At 44.3% G+C, this 23,311-nt stretch overlaps 1 protein-coding gene across 8 annotated transcripts in view; it reads right to left on the bottom strand.

Annotated features, from left to right (window-relative positions):
- LOC141206900 (inter-alpha-trypsin inhibitor heavy chain H3-like) overlaps positions 1-23,311 on the bottom strand; it is a 395,905-nt gene that overhangs the window by 61,760 nt on the left and 310,834 nt on the right. For 4 of the 8 annotated variants that reach the window (XM_073664275.1, XM_073664270.1, XM_073664277.1 and 1 more), the window contains 7 exons: positions 18,560-18,685; positions 15,703-15,884; positions 11,069-11,254; positions 5,781-5,914; positions 5,508-5,668; positions 4,040-4,075; positions 3,760-3,816 (listed from right to left, as the gene is read on the bottom strand). In XM_073664275.1, coding sequence (XP_073520376.1) covers positions 3,760-3,816; positions 4,040-4,075; positions 5,508-5,668; positions 5,781-5,914; positions 11,069-11,254; positions 15,703-15,884; positions 18,560-18,685 — 882 coding nt within the window. The remainder of the gene's footprint in view (positions 1-3,759; positions 3,817-4,039; positions 4,076-5,507; positions 5,669-5,780; positions 5,915-11,068; positions 11,255-15,702; positions 15,885-18,559; positions 18,686-23,311) is intronic. The other 4 variants (XM_073664276.1, XM_073664271.1, XM_073664273.1 and 1 more) reach the window with 3 other exon arrangements.

Raw genomic sequence — 23,311 nt, 5'->3', positions numbered from 1 at the left:
ATCAGGTATCTCTGTATACAGAGAGCTCCCCCTAATGGTGGCGGCAGACAGAATCTCATCATGTATCTCTGTATACAGGGAGCTCCCCCTAGTGGTGACAACAGACAGAATCTTATCATGCATCTCTGTATACAGGGAACTCCCCCTAGTGGTGGCTGCAGACAGAATCTTATCCTGTATCTCTGTATACAAGGAGCTCCCCCTATTGGTGGCTGCAGACAGAATCTTATGTATCTCTGTATACAGGGAGATCCCCCTAGTGGTGGCTGCAGACAGGATCTTATCATGTATCTCTGTATACAGGGAGCTCCCCCTAGTGGTGGCTTCAGACAGAATCTTATCCTGTATCTCTGTATACAAAGAGCTCCCCCTAGTGGTGGCTGCAGACAGGATCTTATGTATCTCTGTATACAGGGAGGTCCCCCTAGTGGTGGCTGCAGACAGAATCTTATCATGTATCTCTGTATACAGGGAGAACCCCTAGTGGTGGCTGCAGACAGAATCTTATCATGTATCTCTGTATACAGAGAGTTCCCCCTAGTGGTGGCTGCAGACAGAATCTTATCATGTATCTCTGTATACAGGTAGCTCCCCCTAGCGGTGACTGCAGACAGAATCTTATCAGGTATCTCTGTATACAGAGAGCTCCCCCTAGTGGTGACAACAGACAGAATCTCATCATGTATCTCTGTATACAGGGAGCTCCCCCTAGTGGTGACAACAGACAGAATCTTATCATGTATCTCTGTATACAGGGAGCTCCCCCTAGTGGTGGCTGCAGACAGAATCTTATCCTGTATCTCTGTATACAAGGAGCTCCCCCTAGTGGTGGCTGCAGACAGAATCTTATGTATCTCTGTATACAGGGAGATCCCCCTAGTGGTGGCTGCAGACAGGATCTTATCATGTATCTCTGTATACAGGGAGCTCCCCCTAGTGGTGGCTTCAGACAGAATCTTATCCTGTATCTCTGTATACAAGGAGCTCCCCCTAGTGGTGGCTGCAGACAGGATCTTATGTATCTCTGTATATAGGGAGATCCCCCTAGTGGTGGCTGCAGACAGAATCTTATCATGTATCTCTGTACACAGAGAGCTTCCCCTAGTGGTGGCTGCAGACAGAATCTTATCATGTATCTCTGTATACAGGTAGCTCCCCCTAGCGGTGACTGCTGACAGAATCTTATCATGTATCTCTGTATACAGTTAGCTCCCCCTAGTGGTGGCTGCAGACAGAATCTTATCATGTATCTCTGTATACAGGTAGCTCCCCCTAGTGGTGACTGTAAACAGGATCTTATCATGTATCTCTGTATACAGGGAGCTCCCCCTAGTGGTGGCTGCAGATAGGATGTTATCATGTATCTCTGTATACAGGGAGCTCCCCCTAGTGGTGGCTGCAGACAGGATCTTATCATGTATCTCTGAGCACATGGAGCTCCCCCTAGTGGTGGCTGCAGACAGTATTTTATCATGTATCTCTGTATACAGGGAACTTCCCCTAGTGGTGGCTGCAGACAGAATCTTATCATGTATCTCTGTATACAGGGAGCTTCCCCTAGTGGTGGCTGCAGACAGGATGTTATCATGTATCTCTGTATACAGGGAGCTCCCCCTAGTGGTGGCTTCAGACAGAATGTTATCCTGTATCTCTGTATACAAGGAGCTCCCCCTAGTGATGGCTGCAGACAGAATCTTATGTATCTCCGTATACAGGGAGATCCCCCTAGTGGTGGCTGCAGACAGAATCTTATCATGTATCTCTGTATACAGAGAGCTCCCCCTAGTGGTGGCTGCAGACAGAATCTTATCATGTATCTCTGTATACAGGGAGCTCCCCCTAGTGGTGGCTGCAGACAGCATATTTTCATGTATCTCTGCATACAGGGAGCTCCCCCTAGTGGTGGCTGCAGACAGAATCTTATCATGTATCTCTGCATACAGGGAGCTCCCCCTAGTGGTGGCTGCAGACAGAATATTATCCTGTATCTCTGTATACAGGGAGCTCCTCCTAGTGGTGGCTGCAGACAGGATCTTATCCTGTATCTCTGAATACAGGGAGCTCCTCCTAGTGGTGGCTGCAGACAGAATCTTATCATGTATCTCTGTATACAGGGAGCTCCCCCTAGTGGTGGCTGCAGACAGGATCTTATCCTGTATCTCTGTATACAGGGAGCTCTCCCTAGTGGTGGCTGCAGACAGAATCTTATCATGTATCTCTGTATACAGAGAGTTCCCCCTAGTGGTGGCTGCAGACAGAATCTTATCATGTATCTCTGTATACAGGTAGCTCCCCCTAGCGGTGATTGCAGACAGAATCTTATCAGGTATCTCTGTATACAGAGAGCTCCCCCTACTGGTGGCTGCAGACAGAATCTCATCATGTATCTCTGTATACAGGGAGCTCCCCCTAGTGGTGACAACAGACAGAATCTTATCATGTATCTCTGTATACAGGGAGCTCCCCCTAGTGGTGGCTGCAGACAGAATCTTATCATGTATCTCTGTATACAGGGAGCTCCCCCTAGTGGTGGCTGCAGACAGAATCTTATCCTGTATCTCTGTATACAAGGAGCTCCCCCTAGTGGTGGCTGCAGACAGAATCTTATGTATCTCTGTATACAGGGAGATCCCCCTAGTGGTGGCTGCAGACAGGATCTTATCATGTATCTCTGTATACAGGGAGCTCCCCCTAGTGGTGGCTTCAGACAGAATCTTATCCTGTATCTCTGTATACAAGGAGCTCCCCCTAGTGGTGGCTGCAGACAGGATCTTATGTATCTCTGTATACAGGGAGATCCCCCTAGTGGTGGCTGCAGACAGAATCTTATCATGTATCTCTGTACACAGAGAGCTCCCCCTAGTGGTGGCTGCAGACAGAATCTTATCATGTATCTCTGTATACAGGTAGCTCCCCCTAGCGGTGACTGCAGACAGAATCTTATCATGTATCTCTGTATACAGTTAGCTCCTCCTAGTGGTGGCTGCAGACAGAATCTTATCATGTATCTCTGTATACAGGTAGCTCCCCCTAGTGGTGACTGTAAACAGGATCTTATCATGTATCTCTGTATACAGGGAGCTCCCCCTAGTGGTGGCTGCAGATAGGATGTTATCATGTATCTCTGTATACAGGGAGCTCCCCCTAGTGGTGGCTGCAGACAGGATCTTATCATGTATCTCTGAGCACATGGAGCTCCCCCTAGTGGTGGCTGCAGACAGTATTTTATCATGTATCTCTGTATACAGGGAACTTCCCCTAGTGGTGGCTGCAGACAGAATCTTATCATGTATCTCTGTATACAGGGAGCTCCCCCTAGTGGTGGCTGCAGACAGGATGTTATCATGTATCTCTGTATACAGGGAGCTCCCCCTAGTGGTGGCTTCAGACAGAATCTTATCCTGTATCTCTGTATACAAGGAGCTCCCCCTAGTGGTGGCTGCAGACAGAATCTTATGTATCTCTGTATACAGGGAGATCCCCCTAGTGGTGGCTGCAGACAGAATCTTATCATGTATCTCTGTATACAGAGAGCTCCCCCTAGTGGTGGCTGCAGACAGAATCTTATCATGTATCTCTGTATACAGGGAGCTCCCCCTAGTGGTGGCTGCAGACGGAATCTTATCTTGTTTCTCTGTATACAGGGAGCTCCCCCTAGTGGTGGCTGCAGACAGAATCTTATCATGTATCTCTGCCTAAGAAGGACATGAGAGAAGCTCTGTAAGCCGTCGCACACCGCAGACTCTCCTGAGATCTCACCTACATGTGTCGGCCTCACCCGTTTCTTTATGGAGGCCGTCCGGGCATAAGGCATCACTGCAAGGGAAGGGAAATGAGCTGAATACAATCTGTGATATTCCCTCGAGCGACCGCAGCACCTGCTGCACTGGAGAACCATAAATCTCCCTCAATGCACCGGTACTGTTAAATGAAATATCTGGCTTAAATAAAGTACAACTTTTTAAATCTTACACACTACAATTCCTTAAAGCAACGGTAACCCAAAAATGACCCATGATTTCCAGTATGAGAAGCTTACTTGGGGAAAATGAAGAATCACGAGAATCAGGCCCATCTGAAATTAAATGAAAATTGGAAATCTGAATATATACAGTATATATATATGTATAACAGGCAGGATCTCTGGGGGGGCACACCTCCGTCAGGCTACTGTGAGCGTTTTCTTAAAGGGGGACTCCATGTACAGCTAATATGGCCAATAAAAGGGCTCGTCACGCAGACAGTAGAGGACATGGTAGGAATGATTTACCTTGTATATGATTGAACCTTTATGATTGTTGTGCAATTCAGTTCCTGACCATTTCCCAGATCTCTGCTTGCTGCCAGAGAATATTAACATTTTTATCTACAGTCAGAGGCTGAGAATAAATATGTCCTAATCCTAACCTGTGTTACGATGTATCCAGTGTAGACAATCCTCTGTGAGCTGCAGCTCCTGGACTGTGAGCTGCAGCTCCTGGACTGTGAGCTGCAGCTGCTGGACTGTGAACTGCAGCTCCTGGACTGTGAGCCGCAGCTCCTGGACTGTGAGCCGCAGCTCCTGGACTGTGAGCCGCAGCTCCTGGACTGTGAGCCGCAGCTGCTGGACTGTGAGCCGCAGCTCCTGGACTGTGAGCCGCAGCTCCTGGACTGTGAGCCGCAGCTCCTGGACTGTGAGCCGCAGCTGCTGGACTGTGAGACGCAGCTCCTGGACTGTGAGACGCAGCTCCTGGACTGTGAGCGCTGCAGCTCCTGGACTGTGAGCTGCAGCTCCTGGACTGTGAGCGCTGCAGCTCCTGGACTGTGAGCTACAGCTCCTGGACTTTGAGCCGCAGCTCCTGGACTGTGAGCCGCAGATGCTGGACTGTGAGCCGCAGCTCCTGGACTGTGAGATGCATCTCCAGGACTGTGAGCCGCAGCTCCTGGACTGTGAGCCGCAGCTCCTGGACTGTGAGCCGCAGCTCCTGGACTGTGAGCCGCAGCTCCTGGACTGTGAGCCGCAGCTCCTGGACTGTGAGCCGCAGCTCCTGGACTGTGAGCGCTGCAGCTCCTGGACTGTGAGCCGCAGCTGCTGGACTGTGAGCCGCAGCTCCTGGACTGTGAGCCGCAGCTCCTGGACTGTGAGCCGCAGCTCCTGGACTGTGAGCCGCAGCTCCTGGACTGTGAGCCGCAGCTCCTGGACTGTGAGCGCTGCAGCTCCTGGACTGTGAGCCGCAGCTGCTGGACTGTGAGCCGCAGCTCCTGGACTGTGAGCCGCAGCTCCTGGACTGTGAGCCGCAGCTCCTGGACTGTGAGCCGCAGCTGCTGGACTGTGAGCCGCAGCTGCTGGACTGTGAGCTGCAGCTCCTGGACTCCAGACTGATACTTCTCTCTGTACTGACACATTGTAACGAGTCTATCACATCTGTGCAGTTCATGTGTTTGGCTCACAGAGCATTGTCTGGATTAGGTACAACTGTAACAAACCCCGATCCCTGCAGATTCCGAATCCTCCTGTCAGAACTCACTCTCCTCCTTCGGCTTTTTTGCCACTATTGTTTTGTAGCCGTCGCTGTCATCGGATGCCGCAATCACCATGGAGGTCAGAGGGGTCACAAAGTTGTACTTCAGGCTCAGGCGGAGGGCCTCCTCTGCAGAGTTCTCCTTTAATTCAACATCAGATGAGAATCTGAAGCCAGAAAAGTAAAAAGTAAATGACAGAAGCATCAGCTGCAGATCAGGAGTGAGAAACGCGTGGTCTGCCCGATTCCTGGAGCTGACGCGCCGTCGCCTGATCTCACCTCTTGCTCAGCAGCTGCTCTATGGTCAGATAAGCCCACAACCTCTCGGTGAAGTCTCCGAATATGTATCTCTGCTCTGTGCTCGCCTCCTTCTTTATATCGGTCTGCACTGTCATGGAGAAAGGATCCCTCACCTGGGCAAAGAATCACATACAGTGGGAAATAAGTATTTGATACACGGACGATTTTGCAAGTTTTTCCACCTACAGTACAAAGAATGGAGAGATCTGTAATTGATACACTTCACCTGTGAGAGACAGATATTAACTTCTGTTTTTCAATTGTATCAAATACTTATTTCATGCAATAAATGCAAATTAATTATGTAAAAATCATATAATGTGATTTTCTGGATTTTATTTTTAGATTCTGTCTCTCACAGGTGAAGTGACCTAGGATAAAAATTACAGACCTCTCCATTCTTTGTAGGTGGGAAATCTTGCAAAATCGGCAGAGTATCAAATACTTATTGTCCCCACTGTAGATCTGAAAGCGTCACATAAGGCTACGTTCACACTGAGTTCTTGAAGAGTTAAAACCATGTTTTTAGCAGTAACAGCTTCAGACATCGCGCCTTTTTTTCAGGAGTTTTGAGAGTTTTCCTTTTCCTGAAGCGTTTTCTGAGAAGTTTTTGTCCTAAAACCTTTTTGCAGCCTTTTGATTGGACGGCACATGGTTTGGTTTCCTCCAGGATCCTCTTCACAGAAGTGACGGCACTTTCTTTTTTCCACTACAAGTTGTTCAAAACTAGTGTTGATCGAGCACTAAAATGCTCGGGTGCTCGATGCTCGGGTTGAGCGCATTGGAATACTCGGGTGCTTGACCCGAGCAACGAGCCCAATGTAAGTCTATGGGAAACTCGAGCATTTTTCTGGCAGTGCCCCCCCGGCGGTCTGCAGAGGGCCTAAAAATTGACAACTCGATGGGAACAGTGCTCAAATGAAACATGTCAGGCAGGCAGGGAGAATATATAGGCAGACAGGCAGGCAGGGTATATAGGAGGGTGCATGAAAAACATAGCAGGGCTCTCGGAACACACTACTGCCCTCCGATTTTCATGCACTGTCTCTTTAAAAAAGCCGGCCGGCAATTCATCAGCGGCATACAGTTATAACATCAGTACCTGACAATTTAGAACAGAAAGAATAGAGCATCACACATAGATTAGATAGAAACATGTCAGTCACATATATAATAAGTACAGTGATAGTGTTGATTACTGTACTTGTCATTTAGTGTTAAAATAAAGGATTTATTAAAAAAAAATTGGCGTGGGGTTCCCCGTAATTTTAGTCTCTAGCGGAGGTTAAGCAGACGGCTGGGGCAGATGTTTGAAGCCTGGGAAGGGGGTAATACCCACGGAGCTTCCCAGGCTGCTAATATCAGCCCCCAGCTGACATCAAGCCCAGGTTAGTAATGGAGAGGCGTCTATAAGACACCCCCATTACTAACCCCATAGTCAAAGTTAAAAAAAACACAAACACCCAGAATAAAGTCCTTTAATTGAAATAAAGACACAATCCTTTATTGTTCTAAATTAAACCATACTTACCGTCACGCCCATTCCAGCTGAAGCCAACGATCTCCTGCAATAAAAGAAAAATAATAAAGCAACCTCATCCTTACCTTTCCATGGTTCCCACGACAGCTTCAGCTCTGCTACATCGAGATGACAGGCTGGACCGCAGCAGAACGCTGCCATCCATCCTGTCATCCCGCAGACACTGAGAAGATGTCAAATGAACTCGGCTCACCTCATGCACGTCACTGACAGCGTGGGAGAATTCTCCTGCGCATGCAGTGCCGGCAAATGACGTCACCGCGTGAGCAGGAGAATTTTCCCACGCTGTCAGTGACGTGCATGAGGTGAGCTGAGTTCATTGGACATGACCTCGGCTCATCTGGATGCCGTCACAGCCAGACACTGAGGAGCGCAAGCATGCCTGCGCTTCTCAGTGTCTGCGGGATGACAGGCTGGATGGCTGCGTTCTGCTGCGGTCCAGCCTGTCATCTCGATGTAGCAGAGCTGAAGCTGTCCTGGGAACCCTGGAAAGGTAAGGATGAGGTTGCTTTATTATTTTACTTTTATTGCAGGAGATCGTTGGCTTCAGCTGGAATGGGCGTGGTGGTAAGTATGGTTTAATTTAGAACAATAAAGAATTGTGTCTTTATTTCAATTAAAGGACTTTATTCTGGGTGTTTGTGTTTTCTTTTAACTTTGACTATGGGGTTAGTAATGGGGGTGTCTTATAGACGCCTCTCCATTACTAACCTGGGCTTGATGTCAGCTGGCATTATAAGCTGACATCAACCCCAGCCCTATTACCCACTGCCACCGCTACAGGGCAGTGGGAAGAGCGAGGCTAAGGGCCAGAATTGCCGCATCCTATGGATGCGCCATTTCTGGGGCGGCTGACGGCTGGTGTTTCTAGCCTGGGAGGGGGCCAATATTCATGGCACCCTTCCTGGGCTATTAATATCAGCCCCCAGCTGTCTGCCTAGCCTTTGCTAGCTATTAAAATAGGGGGGACCCCACGTCATTTTTTTTTGAGTCCCCCAATTTAATAGCTAGTAAAGGCTAGGCAGACAGCTGAGGGCTGATATTAATAGCCTGGGAAGCTCCGTGGGTATTACCCTCTTCCCAGGCTTCAAACATCTGCCCCAGCCGTCGGCTTAACCTCCGCTAGAGCCTAAAAGTACGGGGAACCCCACGCCAATTTTTTTTTAATAAATCCTTTATTTTAACACTAAATGACAAGTACAGTAATCAACACTATCACTGAACTTATTATATATGTGACTGACATGTTTCTATCTATCTAATCGATGTGTGATGCTCTATTCTTTCTGTTCTAAATTGTCGGGTACCGGTGTATGCCGCTGATGAATTGCCGGCATTTCATGTTTCACTGTGAGCACTGTTCCCATCGATTTGGGCAACCACTGTAATGCCACAACCACCATGGCTGTGGCATTACAGTGAGTTGCAGACAATCCCTGCATGATTGTTGCTCTAAATAGCGCCAGACATGCAGGACGGGGACCCGAGCTCCCGCCCGAGCATCACGCAAGTACTCAGCGACAGGGGTGGATTAAGAGTAGCAAGGGCCCCGGGCAGTTTAGAAGGCGCGGGCCCCCTCCCCACACCTGATGTATCACACTTCACATGATCCTCTATGATAGTTCACGCGAATTTAATTTAGCACAATATTAATATATTAATTATAAGAATTTTTTTTAGGCTGTGTGCCCACTATGCGTTTTTAAGTGTTTCCGCAGCGGCAATTCCGCTGCAGAAACGCTTAAAAAATGCTTGGTAGAAGGTCTGCCGTGTTCCCCAATGATAATCCGCATGCTGTGCACATGCTGCAGAAATTTCCGCTGCGGATTATCATTATGGAAAAATCCGCAGCACTACCAATTATTTTGTGAAAGCGCTGCGTTTTCGCTGCCATTGACTTGCATTGGAACGCATGGAATCCGCAACACTGCATCTGTACATGCAGAATCCATGCGTTTCAATGTGCGGATGGTACCCGGGTGTGGACAGGAGACTCTCCTCCGGATCCGGGTACCATAGAAACTGTAAAAAAAGAATAAAATAAAAGATAAATATCATACTTACCTTCTGATGGCCCCCGGTGTCTTTATCCGATGCGTCCTGGCTGCCGGCAGCTCGCGATGGTCTGAAAAGGACCTGCCGTGACGTCATTTAGTCATGTGACGGGTCACGCGACCGCTGACGTCGGCAGGCCATCAGAAGGTAAGTATATATTTATTTTTTATTTTTTACCATTCTTTTATGGTCACACTATATAAATCCATGCTGGTTGTCGGTTGCATGGATTTATATAGTGTGACCAAGTTGTCAAGCACTTTCCTAGTGATGCTAAAATCGCTTGTCAACCCGCATGCGGAAATGCCAGTGAAGAACGCTTCCCATCCGCATGTCTCTGGCAGGAAAAACGCATGTACAATCCGCATGTACAATCCGCATGTACAATCCGCATGTGCAACCCGCATGCATAATCCGCATGTGTTTATTCTGCCAGGGAGATGCAGAAACGCTCAAAAAAAATCCGGAGCATTTCTGCATCGTGGGCACATAGCCTTACATTAATTGTATGACTCAATATTGACCACACATAGCCATCTATACCCAGCAGGAGGCCGCACGTAGCCATCTATACACAGCAGGAGGCCGCACGTAGCCATCTATACACAGCAGGAGGCCGCACGTAGCCATCTATACACAGCGGGAGGCCGCACGTAGCCATCTATACACAGCGGGAGGCCGCACGTAGCCATCTATACACAGCGGGAGGCCGCACGTAGCCATCTATACACAGCGGGAGGCCGCACGGTGCCATCTATACACAGCAGGAGGCCGCACGGTGCCATCTATACACAGCAGGAGGCCGCACAGTGCCATCTATACACAGCAGGAGGCCGCATGTAGCCATCAATACACAGCAGGAGGCCGCATGTAGCCATCTATACACAGCAGGAGGCCGCACGTAGCCATCTATACACAGCAGGAGGCCGCACGTAGCCATCTATACACAGCGGGAGGCCGTACGGTGCCATCTATACACAGTAGCAGGCCACACATAGCCATCTATACACAGCAGGAGGCCGCACGTAGCTGTCTATACACAGCAGGAGGCCGCACGTAGCCGTCTATACACAGCGGGAGACTGCACGGCGCCCCCCCAGAGACAGCGGGAGGCCGCACGCAGTCATGCACACACACACACAAACATATACAGACATATACATACATACATACACACATAAACACATTTGAAACACAAAAATACATATAAACAGACATCACACAATGATATCTGCACACTCACTCACCATCCCCTGCGTGACGTCACACTAGCAGACACGGCCGCGCCGCTGCTGGGGGAGCGGTCCGGGGGCTCCTCGCCTCTGACTGCCGGTATGTGCCGCACATATCATAATGAGGGCAATTAGGCCATGGACCCCCCGGAGCCCCGGCCCCCCGGAGCCCCGGGCGGTAGCCCTGATTGCCCTCATTATAATCCGCCTATGCTTAGCGAGCTCCGAGCATCTCGAGTACTGAGATGCTCGGGCGAGTACCAAGCAGCGGCGAGCATGCTCGCTCATCAATATTCAAAACCTCTTCAGAAAGAAAAAAGCTAAAAAAAAAACCCTCATATGAGAAGCACAGGGGATTTCACAAAGAATCTGCTAAAAATAAAGTTCTAAAAAAAACTCAGTGTGAACATACCCTAAAAATGTGAGCCGTCTGTACTTACACCTTGTGCCGCGACTTCCGCGATCAGCATGTCTATGTCGTTACTGTCTATGCGTCCGGCCACGACTATTTCAGAGCCCTGGTAGTAATATTTGAAGCTGTTCTGGGTTAAGCCACTAACAGGTAAATTGGGGTACTGCAGGGTGACGTCCAGGAGGGTGGGGTTCGCCACTTCTTTGTAGAAGTCCTGTAGTAATAAAATTAAAACATATAATATAACAAAAAATCATCAGAAGATGTGATATATAGGGCATTTATAAAAAAGTGGTTGTGTAGAAATAAGAGAGCATTGTATCGCAATAAGGGGGCTCAATATAATACAAAGGGGCACAGTATGCAACAATGGGGAACGCACAACATCATGGGCCATGTACAGCACTATATGATGCTACTATTCTGATGACTGTATAACATCATTTATCTGATCACTTTGTGTCATCATTTATCTGATCACTGTGTGACATCATTTATCTGATCACTGTGTGACATCATTTATCTGATCACTTTGTGTCATCATTTATCTGATCACTGTGTGACATCATTTATCTGATCACTGTGTGTCATCATTTATCTGATCACTGTATGACATCATTTATCTGATCACTCTGTGTCATCATTTATCTGATCACTGTGTGTCATCATTTATCTGATCACTCTGTGTCATCATTTATCTGATCACTGTATGACATCATTTATCTGATCACTGTGTGTCATCATTTATCTGATCACTGTATGACATCATTTATCTGATCACTCTGTGTCATCATTTATCTGATCACTGTGTGACATCATTTATCTGATCACTGTGTGACATCATTTATCTGATCACTCTGTGTCATCATTTATCTGATCACTGTGTGTCATCATTTATCTGATCACTGTATGACATCATTTATCTGATCACTCTGTGTCATCATTTATCTGATCACTGTGTGTCATCATTTATCTGATCACTCTGTGTCATCATTTATCTGATCACTGTGTGACATCATTTATCTGATCACTGTGTGTCATCATTTATCTGATCACTCTGTGTCATCATTTATCTGATCACTGTGTGTCATCATTTATCTTATCACTGTGTGACATCATTTATCTGATCACTGTGTGTCATCATTTATCTGATCACTCTGTGTCATCATTTATCTGATCACTGTATGACATCATTTATCTGATCACTCTGTGTCATCATTTATCTGATCACTGTGTGACATCATTTATCTGATCACTGTGTGACATCATTTATTTGATCACTGCATGACATCATTTATCTGATCACTCTGCATCATCATTTATCTGATCACTCTGTGTCATCATTTATCTGATCACTGTGTGTCATCATTTATCTGATCACTGTATGACATCATTTATCTGATCACTCTGTGTCATCATTTATCTGATCACTCTGTGTCATCATTTATCTGATCACTGTGTGACATCATTTATTTGATCACTGCATGACATCATTTATCTGATCACTCTGTATCATCATTTATCTGATCACTGTGTGTCATCATTTATCTGATCACTGTGTGACATCATTTATCTGATCACTCTGTGTCATCATTTATCTGATCACTGTGTGTCATCATTTATCTGATGACTGTGTGTCATCATTTATCTGATCACTGTGTGACATCATTTATCTGATCACTCTGTGTCATCATTTATCTGATCACTGTGTGACATCATTTATCTGATCACTGTGTGTCATCATTTATCTGATCACTCTGTGTCATCATTTATCTGATCACTGTGTGACATCATTTATCTGATCACTGTGTGACATCATTTATCTGATCACTGTGTGACATCATTTATCTGATCACTGTGTGTCATCATTTATCTGATCACTCTGTGTCATCATTTATCTGATCACTGTGTGTCATCATTTATCTGATCACTGTGTGTCATCATTTATCTGATCACTCTGTGTCATCATTTATCTGATCACTGTGTGACATCATTTATCTGATCATTGTGTGTCATCATTTATCTGATCACTCTGTGTCATCATTTATCTGATCACTGTGTGTCATCATTTATCTGATCACTGTGTGTCAACATTTATCTGATCACTGTGTGACATCATTTATCTGATCACTGTATGACATCATTTATCTGATCACTTTGGGTCATTTATCTGATCACTGTGTGACATCATTTATCTGATCACTGTGTGTCATCATTTATCTGATCACTCTGTGTCATCATTTATCTGATCACTCTGTGTCATCATTTATCTGATCACTGTGTGACATCATTTATCTGATCACTCTGTGTCATCATTTATCTGATCACTGTGTGACATCATTTATCTGATCACTGTGTGTCATCATTTATCTGATCACTCTGTGTCATCATTTATCTGATCACTGTGTGACATCATTTATCTGATCACTGTGTGTCATCATTTATCTGATCACTGTGTGTCATCATTTATCTGATCACTGTGTGACATCATTTATCTGATCACTCTGTGTCATCATTTATCTGATCACTGTGTGACATCATTTATCTGATCACTGTGTGTCATCATTTATCTGATCACTCTGTGTCATCATTTATCTGATCACTGTGTGTCATCATTTATCTGATCACTGTGTGACATCATTTATCTGATCACTGTGTGTCATCATTTATCTGATCACTCTGTGTCATCATTTATCTGATCACTGTGTGACATCATTTATCTTATCACTGTGTGTCATCATTTATCTGATCACTGTGTGACATCATTTATCTGATCACTGTGTGTCATCATTTATCTGATCACTGTGTGTCGTCATTTATCTGATAACTCTGTGTCATCATTTATCTGATCACTGTGTGACATCATTTATCTGATCACTGTGTGTCATCATTTATCTGATCACTCTGTGTCATCATTTATCTGATCACTGTGTGACATCATTTATCTGATCACTGTGTGTCATCATTTATCTGATCACTCTGTGTCATCATTTATCTGATCACTGTGTGTCATCATTTATCTGATCACTGTGTGACATCATTTATCTGATCACTGTGTGTCATCATTTATCTGATCACTCTGTGTCATCATTTATCTGATCACTGTGTGACATCATTTATCTGATCACTGTGTGTCATCATTTATCTGATCACTGTGTGTCATCATTTATCTGATCACTGTGTGACATCATTTATCTGATCACTCTGTGTCATCATTTATCTGATCACTGTGTGACATCATTTATCTGATCACTGTGTGTCATCATTTATCTGATCACTGTGTGACATCATTTATCTGATCACTGTGTGTCATCATTTATCTGATCACTCTGTGTCATCATTTATCTGATCACTGTGTGTCATCATTTATCTGATCACTCTGTGACATCATTTATCTGATCACTGTGTGTCATCATTTATCTGATCACTGTGTGACATCATTTATCTGATCACTCTGTGTCATCATTTATCTGATCACTGTGTGACATCATTTATCTGATCACTCTGTGTCATCATTTATCTGATCACTGTGTGACATCATTTATCTGATCTGTGTCATCATTTATCTGATCACTGTGTGTCATCATTTATCTGATCACTCTGTGTCATCATTTATCTGATCACTGTGTGTCATCATTTATCTGATCACTGTGTGACATCATTTATCTGATCACTGTGTGTCATCATTTATCTGATCACTGTGTGTCATCATTTATCTGATCACTGTGTGACATCATTTATCTGATCACTCTGTGTCATCATTTATCTGATCACTGTGTGACATCATTTATCTGATCACTGTGTGTCATCATTTATCTGATCACTGTGTGACATCATTTATCTGATCACTCTGTGTCATTTATCTGATCACTGTGTGACATCATTTATCTGATCACTGTGTGTCATCATTTATCTGATCACTCTGTGTCATCATTTATCTGATCACTGTGTGTCATCATTTATCTGATCACTCTGTGACATCATTTATCTGATCACTGTGTGTCATCATTTATCTGATCACTGTGTGACATCATTTATCTGATCACTCTGTGTCATCATTTACATTTATCTGATCACTGTGTGACATCATTTATCTGATCACTGTGTCATCATTTATCTGATCACTGTGTGTCATCATTTATCTGATCACTCTGTGTCATCATTTATCTGATCACTGTGTGTCATCATTTATCTGATCACTGTGTGTCATCATTTATCTGATCACTGTGTGTCATCATTTATCTGATCACTGTGTGACATCATTTATCTGATCACTGTGTGTCATCATTTATCTGATCACTCTGTGTCATCATTTATCTGATCACTGTGTGTCATCATTTATCTGATCACTGTGTGTCATCATTTATCTGATCACTGTGTGTCATCATTTATCTGATCACTGTGTGACATCATTTATCTGATCACTCTGTGTCATCATTTATCTGATCACTGTGTGTCATCATTTATCTGATCACTGTGTGTCATCATTTATCTGATCACTGTGTGTCATCATTTATCTGATCACTGTGTGTCATCATTTATCTGATCACTGTGCAATGTATCTGGATGCTTTGTGGGACTGTCCTAGTGTCACAGCATATTACTCAATTAAAGTAGGTTGAGAATAATTATAAAGTATAAATCATTCACCAAGAAAGTCACCTGTAATTGTAAAGCGGAGTCAGAGTCCACATAAATTCTTCTTGCCAGACCGCCATTTTCTAGGGACATTTTCTCTAAAAAATCATAATCGACGTCTTCCCCAAATCCCAAACTGTACAATGTCGCCAGGCCATCAGCGGCGCGCTTCACATTCCTCATTATGATCTCGTTGTTCGTTTCACCTTATAATTGAAATGCAGAAAAAAAAGAGACAAATACAGGAAACAAGACGAAGACTCAGAACCACAAAAAGAATGCAACGATTCCGAGAAATAAGAAGAGACTGACAGACAAGGTGTACAACATGTGACATCACTACTATATAATGACATCACTACTCCCCTAATATAATGACATCACTACTCCCCTAATATAATGACATCACTCTTCCCCCAATATAAATAATGACATCACTCCTCCCCAATATAAATAATGACATCACTCCTCCCCCAAATATAAATAATGACATCACTCGTCCCCAAATATAAATAATGACATCACTACTCCCCCAATACAAATAATGACATCACTACTCCCCAATATAAATAATGACATCACTACTCCCCCAATATAAATAATGACATCACTCCTCCCCCAAATATAAATGACATCACTTCTCCCCCAATATAATGACATCACTCCTCCCCAATATAAATAATGACATCTCTCCTCCCCCAATATAAATAATGACATCACTAGTTCCCCAATATAAATAATGACATCACTACTCCCCCAATATAAATAATGACATCACTACTCCTCTAATATAAATAATGACATCACTCCTCCCCCAAATATAAATGACATCACTCCTCCCCCAATATAATGACATCACTCCTCCCCCAATATAAATAATGACATCACTCATTCCCCAATATAAATAATGACATCTCTCCTCCCCCAATATAAATAATGACATCACTCCTCCCCAATATAAATAATGACATCACTCCTCCCCAATATAAATAATGACATCACTACTCCTCTAATATAAATAATGACATCACTACTCCCCCAATATAAATAATGACCTCTATGATTTCTCAGTATAAGAGGTGACAATTCTACTCCCTAAACTCAAGCAATGACATCACAAGTCACAACCACTCAAAAAATATTCTATGACATCACAGCGTCAAATATAATCGATGACCTCACACAGCTAATGATGACACATCTTTTTTTTAACAAATAATGATTTTTTTTTTTAGATTTCCATTGTAAATATGAAGCACCTCCCCCACCACCTCCACGCCCCTCTGTCCTATATACAGCTATATGAAGAAGTTTGGGCACCCCTATTAATCTTAAGCTTAATGTTTTATAAAAATTGGTGTTTTTGCAGCAGCTATTTCAGTTTGATATATGTAATAACTGTTGGACACAGTAATGTTCCTGCCTTGAAATGAGGTTTATTGTACTAACAGAAAATGTGCAATCTGCATTCAAACAAAATTTGACAGGTGCATAAGTATGGGCACCCTTATCATTTTCTTGTTTTAAATACTCCTACCTACTTTTTACTGACTTACTAAAGCACTTTTTTTGGTTTTGTAACCTCATTGAGCTTTGAACTTCATAGCCAGGTGTATGCAATCATGAGAAAAGCTACTTAAAGTGGCCACTTGCAAGTTGTTCTCCTGTTTGAATCTCCTCTGAAGAGTGGCATCATGGGCTCCTCAAAACAACTGTCAAATGATCTGAAAACAAAGATTATTCAACATAGTTGTTCAGGGGAAGGATACAAAAAGCTGTCTCAGAGATTTAACCTGTCACTTTCCACTGTGAGGAACATAGTAATAAAATGGAAGAACACAGGGACAGTTCTTGTTAAGGCCAGAAGTGGCAGGCCAAGAAAAACATCAGAAAGGCAGAGAAGAAGAATGGTGAGATCAGTCAAGGACAATCCTCAGACCACCTCCAGAGAGCTGCAGCATCAACTTGCTGCAGATGGTGTCACTGTGCATCAGTCAACTATACAACGCACTTTGCACAAGGAGAAGCTGTATGGGAGAGTGATGCGAAAGAAGCCGTTTCTGCAAGCACGCCACACACAGAGTCGGCTGAGGTATGCAAAAGCACATTTGGAGAAGTCAATTTCTTTTTGGAAGAAGGTCCTGTGGACTGATGAAACCAAGATTGAGTTGTTTGGTCATACAAAAAGGCGTTATGCATGGCGGCAAAAAAACACAGCATTCCAAGAAAAACACTTGCTACCCACAGTAAAATTTGGTGGAGGTTCCATTATGCTTTGGGGCTGTGTGGCCAATACCGGCACCGGGAATCTTGTTAAAGTTGAGGGACGCATGGATTCCACTCAGTATCAGCAGATTCTTGACAATAATGTTCAAGAATCAGTGATAAAGTTGAAGTTACGCAGGGGACGGATCTTTCAGCAAGACAATGATCCAAAACACCGCTCCAAATCTACTCAGGCATTCATGCAGAGGAACAATTACAATGTTCTGGAATGGCCATCCCAGTCCCCAGACCTGAATATCATTGAACATCTGTGGGATCATTTGAAGAGGGCTGTCCATGCTCGGCGACCATCAAACTTACAGGAACTGGAATTGTTTTGTAAAGAGGAATGGTCAAAAATACCTTCATCCAGGATCCAGGAAACCATTAAAAGCTACAGGAAGCGACTAGAGACTGTTATTATCGCAAAAGGAGGATCTACTAAATATTAATGTCACTTTTCTGGTGAGGTGCCCATACTTATGCACCTGTCAAATTTTGTTTGAATACAGATTGCACATTTTCTGTTAGTACAATAACTTTTGCATACAACTGTACCTGCATGACCGTATTTATTAACTCTTTCATTCCCACACACAATCCCAGCTCTACATACCAAGTGTCGGGTCTCCATCAGAGAGGAATATTATCGATGAGGCACTGATTTCCGGTAATATTCCGGCTTCTCGCGCCTCTCTCAGCATTGTGGCGGCAGATAATAAAGCGGAATTTATATCAGTTCCTACAACACAAAAATGTACTGATTATATAATACAACCCCAATTCCAAAAAAAGTCGGCGACTATGTAAAAAGCAAAGAAGACAAGAATACAATGATCGGGAAATCTCTCATCACCACATCGTATTCACACAGAAGATAGAGCAGATCAGGATCACAGAAGATAGAGCCCATCAGGATCACAGAAGATAGAGCACATCAGGATCACAGAAGATAGAGCCCATCAGGATCACAGAAGATAGAGCGCATCAGGATCACAGAAGATAGAGCCCATCAGGATCACAGAAGATAAAGCACATCAGGATCACAGAAGATAGAGCACATCAGGATCACAGAAGATAGAGCCCATCAGGATCACAGAAGATAGAGCGCATCAGGATCACAGAAGATAGAGCCCATCAGGATCACAGAAGATAGAGCGCATCAGGATCACAGAAGATAGAGCCCATCAGGATCACAGAAGATAAAGCACATCAGGATCACAGAAGATAGAGCCCATCAGGATCACAGAAGATAGAGCCCATCAGGATCACAGAAGATAGAGCCCATCAGGATCACAGAAGATAGAGCCCATCAGGATCACAGAAGATAATGCACATCAGGATCACAGAAGATAGAGCCCATCAGGATCACAGAAGATAGAGCCCATCAGGATCACAGAAGATAAAGCACATCAGGATCACAGAAGATAGAGCACATCATGATCACAGAAGATAGAGCACATCAGGATCACAGAAGATAGAGCACATCAGGATCACAGAAGATAGAGCCCATCAGGATCACAGAAGATAAAGCACATCAGGATCACAGAAGATAGAGCACATCATGATCACAGAAGATAGAGCACATCAGGATCACAGAAGATAGAGCCCATCAGGATCACAGAAGATAGAGCCCATCAGGATCACAGAAGATAGAGCGGATCAGGATCACAGAAGATAGAGCACATCAGGATCACAGAAGATAGAGCACATCAAGATCACAGAAGATAGAGCACATCAGGATCACAGAAGATAGAGCCCATCAGGATCACAGAAGATAGAGCGCATCAGGATCACAGAAGATAGAGCCCATCAGGATCACAGAAGATAAAGCACATCAGGATCACAGAAGATAGAGCACATCAGGATCACAGAAGATAGAGCCCATCAGGATCACAGAAGATAGAGAGCATCAGGATCACAGAAGATAGAGCCCATCAGGATCACAGAATATAGAGCGCATCAGGATCACAGAAGATAGAGCCCATCAGGATCACAGAAGATAAAGCACATCAGGATCACAGAAGATAGAGCCCATCAGGATCACAGAAGATAGAGCCCATCAGGATCACAGAAGATAGAGCCCATCAGGATCACAGAAGATAGAGCCCATCAGGATCACAGAAGATAGAGCCCATCAGGATCACAGAAGATAAAGCACATCAGGATCACAGAAGATAGAGCACATCATGATCACAGAAGATAGAGCACATCAGGATCACAGAAGATAGAGCCCATCAGGATCACAGAAGATAGAGCCCATCAGGATCACAGAAGATAGAGCGGATCAGGATCACAGAAGATAGAGCACATCAGCATCACAGAAGATAGAGCACATCAAGATCACAGAAGATAGAGCACATCAGGATCACAGAAGATAGAGCACATCAGGATCACAGAAGATAGAGCCCATCAGGATCACAGAAGATAGAGCCCATCAGGATCACAGAAGATAGAGCCCATCAGGATCACAGAAGATAGAGCCCATCAGGATCACAGAAGATAGAGCCCATCAGGATCACAGAAGATAGAGCACATCAGGATCACAGAAGATAGAGCACATCAGGATCACAGAAGATAGAGCCCATCAGGATCACAGAAGATAGAGCACATCAGGATCACAGAAGATAGAGCGCATCAGGATCACAGAAGATAGAGCGCATCAGGATCACAGAAGACAGAGCGCATCAGGATCACAGAAGAGAGAGCGCATCAGGATCACAGAAGATAGAGCGCATCAGGATCACAGAAGATAGAGCACATCAGGATCACAGAAGATAGAGCGCATCAAGATCATAGAAGATAGAGCGCATCAGGATCACAGAAGATAGAGCGCATCAGGATCATAGAAGATAGAGCACATCAGGATCACAGAAGATAGAGCGCATCAGGATCACAGAAGATAGAGCACATCAGGATCACAGAAGATAGAGCACATCAAGATCATAGAAGATAGAGCGCATCAGGATCACAGAAGATAGAGCGCATCAGGATCACAGAAGATAGAGCAGATCTGGATCACAGAAGATAGAGCACATCAGGATCACAGAAGATAGAGCACATCAGGATCACAGAAGATAGAGCACATCAGGATCACAGAAGATAGAGCACATCAGGATCACAGAAGATAGAGCACATCAGGATCACAGAAGATAGAGCAGATCTGGATCACAGAAGATAGAGCACATCAGGATCACAGAAGATAGAGCGCATCAGGATCACAGAAGAGAGAGCGCATCAGGATCACAGAAGATAGAGCAGATCTGGATCACAGAAGATAGAGCACATCAGTATCACAGAAGATAGAGCACATCAGGATCACAGAAGATAGAGCACATCAGGATCACAGAAGATAGAGCACATCAGGATCACAGAAGATAGAGCGCATCAGGATCAGAGAAGATAGAGCACATCATTATCACAGAAGAGAGAGCACATCAGCATCACAGAAGATAGAGCCCATCAGGATCACAGAAGATAGAGCACATCAGGATCACAGAAGATAGAGCGCATCAGGATCACAGAAGAGAGAGCGCATCAGGATCACAGAAGATAGAGCAGATCTGGATCACAGAAGATAGAGCAGATCTGGATCACAGAAGATAGAGCACATCAGGATCACAGAAGATAGAGCGCATCAGGATCACAGAAGATAGAGCACATCAGGATCACAGAAGAGAGAGCACATCAGCATCACAGAAGATAGAGCTCATCAGGATCACAGAAGATAGAGCAGATCAGGATCACAGAAGATAGAGCAGATCAGGATCACAGAAGATAGAGCACATCAGGATCGCAGAAGATAGAGCGCATCAGGATCACAGAAGATAGAGCACATCAGGATCACAGAAGATAGAGCGCATCAGGATCACAGAAGATAGAGCGCATCAGGATCACAGAAGATAGAGCGCATCAGGATCACAGAAGATAGAGCGCATCAGGATCACAGAAGAAAGAGCGCATCAGGATCACAGAAGATAGAGCGCATCAGGATCACAGAAGATAGAGCTCATAAGGATCACAGAAGATAGAGCGCATCAGGATCACAGAAGATAGAGCGCATCAGGATCACAGAAGATATAGCGCATCAGGATCACAGAAGATAGAGCGCATCAGGATCACAGAAGGTAGAGCGCATCAGGATCACAGAAGATAGAGCGCATCAGGATCACAGAAGATAAAGCGCCTCAGGATCACAGAAGATAGAGCACATCAGGATCACAGAAGATAGAGCACATCAGGATCACAGAAGATAGAGCCCATCAGGAGTTGAACGTTGGACATTTCTCCATTTCATTTGAATCTTTTAATTAATTTTGAAACTGATGGTGGTGAATTGATACATCTCATAAAACTGGGAGGCTAGTAAACCAAAGCCTAGTAATGTAATTGTTACTAATGAAAAATAGCCAGAGGGTCAATGTTCAACTGTCACATGACTGTATAATAAGAGCAAGTGAGAGAGGCAGAGTCTCTCCAAAGAAAAGATGGTCGGAGGTCACCGATCTGTGAACAACTGCGGCTAAAAATTGTGGAACAACTTCAGAAAATTATTCTTCAATGTAAAATTACAAAGACTTTGAATATCCCAAAATCAACAGAGATTCAGGGATTATAGAGAAATCCATGTGCATCAGGGACAAGGCTGACGGTCAGTATTGGAGGATCATGATCTACTGGCCCTCAGGCGGCACTGTACTAAATACAGGCATGATTCACTGCATGGGCTCAGGAATATTCCATTGTCTGTGAACTGTTATCACAATTCTCTGGGCAATCCACAAATGCAAGTGACAGCTCCATCATGTAAAGAAGAAGCCGAATATCCACACAATCCAGAAACGCTGCCGTCTTCTCTGGGACAAACATCATTTATAATGGACAGAGGCAAATGAAAAACTGTTCTGTGGTCAGATTAATCAGAATGTGAAATTCTTTATGAAAACCCTGGATGCCATGTCCTGTTGTCAAGCTTGTTATGGCGGAGTGGGAACATCCAGCTTGTTATCAAGGAGAGGGATTATCCAGCTTGTTATTAAGGACAGGGACCATCCAGCTTGTTATCAAGGAGAGGAATTATCCAGCTTGTTATTGAGGACGGGGACCATCCAGATTTTCTTATCGAGGAGAGGAACAATTCAGCTTGTTATCGAGGAGAGGAACAATCCAGCTTGTTATCGCGGAGTGGGAACATCCAGCTTGTTATCAAGGAGAGGGATTATCCAGCTTGTTATTGAGGACAGGGACCATCCAGCTTGTTATTGAAGAGAGAAACAATCCAGCTTGTTATCGCGGAGTGTGAACATCCAGCTTGTTATCAAGGAGAGGGATTATCCAGCTTGTTATTGAGAACGGGAACCATCCAGCT

This window comes from Phyllobates terribilis, unplaced genomic scaffold (assembly GCF_046119375.1).
Source record: "Phyllobates terribilis strain yellow unplaced genomic scaffold, ASM4611937v1 Scaffold_143__1_contigs__length_4665640, whole genome shotgun sequence".
Classification (NCBI taxonomy): Eukaryota; Metazoa; Chordata; class Amphibia; order Anura; family Dendrobatidae; genus Phyllobates; species Phyllobates terribilis.
The sequence above is the reverse complement of the archived record's forward strand: the minus strand, read 5'-3'. Positions and strand labels throughout refer to the sequence as shown.